Source organism: Argentina silus (genome assembly GCF_951799395.1).
Source record: "Argentina silus genome assembly, chromosome: 21".
Taxonomy (NCBI): domain Eukaryota; kingdom Metazoa; phylum Chordata; class Actinopteri; order Argentiniformes; family Argentinidae; genus Argentina; species Argentina silus.
The window spans coordinates 3459728-3464727 of NC_139675.1; the positions used below are offsets into that span (position 1 = coordinate 3459728).

General features: G+C 47.9%; 1 protein-coding gene across 1 annotated transcript in view; it reads right to left on the reverse strand.

Annotated features, from left to right (window-relative positions):
• dclk2a (doublecortin-like kinase 2a) overlaps nucleotides 1-5000 on the reverse strand; it is a 57193-nt gene that overhangs the window by 19271 nt on the left and 32922 nt on the right. The window contains exons 3-4 of the mRNA XM_083693143.1: nucleotides 4231-4333; nucleotides 276-383 (exon numbers count right to left, since the gene is read on the reverse strand). Coding sequence (XP_083549269.1) covers nucleotides 276-383; nucleotides 4231-4333 — 211 coding nt within the window. The remainder of the gene's footprint in view (nucleotides 1-275; nucleotides 384-4230; nucleotides 4334-5000) is intronic.

Sequence of the window (5000 nt, forward strand, 5' to 3'; positions counted from 1 at the left end):
GCTATAACTCAGCTTAGTCATCCAAGAATTTAGTTTGGAGGGGAAACACACTGCAGGAATTCAACTTTGTGTGACTTGTAATGTACTTGTTTTAGACATGTAAAGTCTTGTTTTAGTCATGTAAAGCCTTGTTTTAGTCATGTAAAGTCTTGTTTTAGACATGAGGGAATAAACTATCATCGTCATGTCATAACTCTAGAGAACGGTAGTTTGAATGGTTTGTGTGTGTGTGTGTGTGTGTGTGTATGTCTGTGTGTGTGTGTGTGTGTGTGTACCTGTGCCTGGGGACCTGATGCGGCGCAGCAGCCCGGGGCTCTTGGACCCAGAGGCCCTGACCGGAGTCGGGGAGCGAGCTGCGTACGACGACTTGAGCACCCGACATTCTGTAGAGACGACAACACACACACACACACACACACGACAACAACACACACAGGGTCAACATCTCACACACACACCCAACCAAGACAACAACACACACAGGGTCAAAACCACACACACACACACACACACACACACACACACACACACACACACACACACACACACACACACACACACACACACACACACACACACACACACACACACACACACACACACACACACACACACACACACAGCCTAGTTCCCTATCTAGCACAGTTCCATAAAGTACAGTACACAGTGACCCACTCTGAGTAGCTCAAACTAGCTCAGGGGTACAGTATCACCCAAATAACACACACACATCACACAGCTCTCCTCAGCCCTGGCCCCTCTGCAGAGACACACTGGGTTTCAGAAGACGTCCAGATGCCAGAGACAGAGGAGAGGGAGGAGGCGGTGGTAGAGATAGAAGATAGAAGAATCAAATCGACGGATGGATGGACAGATGGACAGATGGATAGATGGATAGATGGATAGATGGATAGGTGGATAGATGGACAGATGGACAGATGGATAGATGGATAGATGGACAGATGGACAGATGGACAGGTGGATAGATGGATAGATGGATAGGTGGATAGATGGATAGATGGATAGGTGGATAGATGGATAGATGGATAGGTGGATAGATGGATAGATGGATAGATGGATAGGTGGATAGATGGATAGATGGATAGGTGGATAGATGGATAGATGGAAAGGTGGATAGATGGATAGGTGGATAGATGGATAGGTGGATAGATGGATGGATGGACAGATGGATAGGTGGATAGATGGATAGGTGGATGCCTGGTACAGTAGTACCACAACAACTCCGCTCATCCATAATGTAGAAAGTATCGCTCCACAGAGAGAGCAGTGAAATGAGATAAACAGACTTCAACCATGTCCTAATGATGCTAGATTAGGTGCAGCACTGTAGAACTGGACTTAGAATGGCATAAGACTGGCCATAATACCCAGCAGTAACATTTACAATCATGGCATTTAGCAGACGCCTTTATCCAAAACTAATACATTTGTTTAAGTAAGTAATCTATCCATCAGTCATCATAAGATAAAACAATCCCCTAACCCTATGGTAGGACCAGGGGCTATTGGCAGTCACAATGCTAGAAGAAGGAAAAATTACTCTTTTTTGGCAGGAGAGAAACTTGTACAGGGGGGTAGTGGGGGTGAAGAGGTCTCTAGGGTTAGGGTTAGTACAGGTCTTTAGGAGGGACAGTTAAGATGTAAGGGTTAGGGTTAGAGCGGTAAAGATCGTTAAAGAGCGATAGAGAGCGTTTCCCACCGGTGTGTTCTTTAGAACATTTACCGTAGAAGTTCAGGAAAGGAGAAATCGCGCAACAACAAAAAAAATCATCCGAAAAAGCTCCCGAAAAAAACGAAAACAATGCAGAGATTGCAAAACAAAAACATAACGACACACAGCAGTGTACAACAGCACATCAGTAATTGGCTCTTTTGGAAACATAAAACGCCCGTCTCCCACTAACGAGAGATTTAGAGGAAGTTAAGTGTTTTTTTTTACGACTACCACATGCGCAGTCATCTGCGCACGGCACGCTCGCCGTAAACCCATGAACAATTCACGAGCGGAGTGGCGGCCGTGATTACGGTCTCTCGGTGATGTCTCGCTGCGTCTGCCGGCGCGGGGAGCTGTATTCGGGGGGTGGCGGTGTTGCTCAGACACAGAGAGCAGCGTTTAGGAAGAGCAGATGTCTGGGTAATGAGGAGGGTAGTTAAACTGTCAGGGCTGGTGTGAGACAGGCGGTAATGAGGGGCTGTTACTGACACCAGCGCGGCGGAGGCGGAGGCGGAGGCGGAGGCGGAGGCGGAGGCGGAGGCGGAGGCGGAGGCGGAGGCGGAGGCGGAGGCGGAGGCGGAGGCGGAGGCGGAGGCGGAGGCAGCTGTGGTCATCAAGACTTCAATGGCCGCTTAGTGGGAATTTCAGTGACATTTCAAACGTCCCAAAGGGGAAGAAGAGGATGAAGTAGTCCAAGATGTGTATCTTATAAAGGCTTAATGAGGTCTTCATAAAACCTTCATAAAGGCCTACATATAAAATATGAATCATTTATAAGCATATGTGACACCAGCCTACTGTTTGTAAAGTGGGGTACAAGGGTTAAGCAGGACTACTTATTGCGAAGCACCAGACAAGCAGACATTTCAGTGGAACCGTCATACACTGTGAGTTTCGGTTGAGTGCCGTATTTCTATTTTACTATTCCAACCACAAAGCCGCGCAGGTTTGTTTTCCCCACTGTTTGTTCCCCTCATTTCCCTGCCTGGGTTTAAATGTGATGCTGTTTATCCACAACTGAGACTGACAGGGAGGAGCAGCCACCTGGGAGTCCCCGCCGCAAAGACACAAAGACTTTCTCGACTTCGAGCAGTCGCAAAGAAGAACGGCGTACAAGTTGTTTTTAGCAAAGACCTAATTCCTCAAAGTGGAGCGAGCAAAAAAAGAGGAAGTAGGGCAAGTAGCGTGCTCAAACAAACCGCGGAACAGATTCGTCTGAGGAACTAAACGCTTGTTAGCGTAAATCCAGAGCGGACGCGTGGGCGTGTGTGTGTGTGAAACGTTAGCATGTTGATAAACGTGCCTTAATCATAACAGGATGTAAGACTTTGGGGAATAGTGTCTCTAAAATGAGCCTCTAAGGGTCCCCGTGAGGTTTGGATGTTGTACACAGTACAGTACAGCTTGTTCCCTGTCCCACCTTGTCTAGCTCAGGAGAGAGGGGGGAGGGGAGGGGAGAGGAGAGGAAAGGAGAGGGGAGAGCAGAGGAGAGGAGAGGGAAGAGAGGAGAGCAGAGGGGAGGGGAGGGGAGAGGAGAGAGCAGAGGGGAGGGGAGAGGGGAGGAGATGCAGTGACAGCGCCCTCCTTTAGGTAACAATGGATGGGGCGTCTTGGCTAAAGAGGACATCCTGCAGCAAAGGCTGGGAAACATCCTAGAAGTGATTTTCAAGAAAGGCAATGGGACTCTTCCCATCCTCAACATGGGACACGCACTGACACCGACACAGACACACACACACGCGCACACACACGCACACGCACACGCACACGCACACACACCCTGGCATGGAATGTTGAACATACACAATAGAACACAAATGCAACCACTTTCCCTCCGACAGGAGGAAGGAACCTATGTGTTCTGAACAATCGTTCCGGGAAATGATTCTAGAAGGAGATCTGAGATGGAGTGATGATAATGCAGTCTAATAACTCCGCTGAAACCTCTCTCACAGTCCTACTGCAACCACACCGAAACACTCCACAGAGAAAATACTAGATCGTATTCTTCATACTGAACATTATCTACGTGTCTAGTATCTACGTATAATCTTGGGGTCTTCATTGACACACACTTCACCCTGCCTCCTACTTTGTAAAGGGGGAAAGTGTTTAAGCGCGATGAGAGAGAAAGAAGGATGGGGGAGGAGGAGGAAGGAGGGAGGCCCAGGTCGAACCCGCATCCTCTCTCCTCGCCTCCTTCTCAAAGCCCATCGGAGGAGAAGCCCCGAGGTTCCTCCCCTCTCCTCTCTCCCCGAGGTTCCTCCCCTCTCCTCCGATGCGTTTTCAGAAGAGGGTGAGGAGGGAAATAGGACACAAGGACCCGTGGAAAGACTTTTCTTGAGAGAGATTGGCCCCCAGCGTTCACAAACATGTGTGTTAGAGTGTAACAGCGTTCACACACAGGTGTGTTAGAGTGTAACAGTGTTCACATACACACATATGTTAGAGAGTTTAATCAGGCCTACCAGTCACAAAGGCTGCGGAAGCCTTACCGCTGTGGTCCAACAGGAAGTCATCCTGGGCGTAGCGGTACTTCTCTGGGCCACACGCGATGAACACGTCATCCTCCCCGAAGAAGTCCTGCAGACACGTGATCTAGAGAGAGAGAGAGAGAGGGATGGGGAGAGAGAGATGGAGCCGAGAGAGAGAGATGGGGGAGAGAGAGGGATGGGGCGAGAGAGAGATGGAGAGATATGGGGAGAGAGAGAGAGAGAGAGATGGGGAAAGGTGAGCACAAAACATTCCACAGGACACACCACACACAAAGGCGTCTCTTCAGATTAAAACATTATAATTAGTTCTGACACAGAACAATGCCAGCACTGCTTAAGCCTGCTTATGTAAGGAGGTCCTGTATGTCACTTGTTTGCTACAAATGAACATAGATTTTTTTTTTTTTTTGTACGGTTTTAAAGGAACATTTGGCTTCGTAGAACGCCACATCCCTCTCTGTAATCCACATCCCACATCTCTTACAGATGCGTAGGTGTACCTATTGCATTTTATGACAATAATACGATGTGTAGCTTTTGATTTAGTCCTTAAGAGAACTTAATAAAGATGTTTTCCCTTTCAAAACAAGATTCCATCCTGTTTATCAGATAACTTCCTCTGAGAGTTGAGCCTTCCATAAAAGGCCCACAGTACAGTGCTTAAATGTTAGAGAGGTTAATTTAATTTAATTAACTGCAGCTCATCCTTCTCACATAGTTTGTTCTGAAATTATCTCACCGCTTCCCTTCTGTGGGTGTCCTCATTTCAG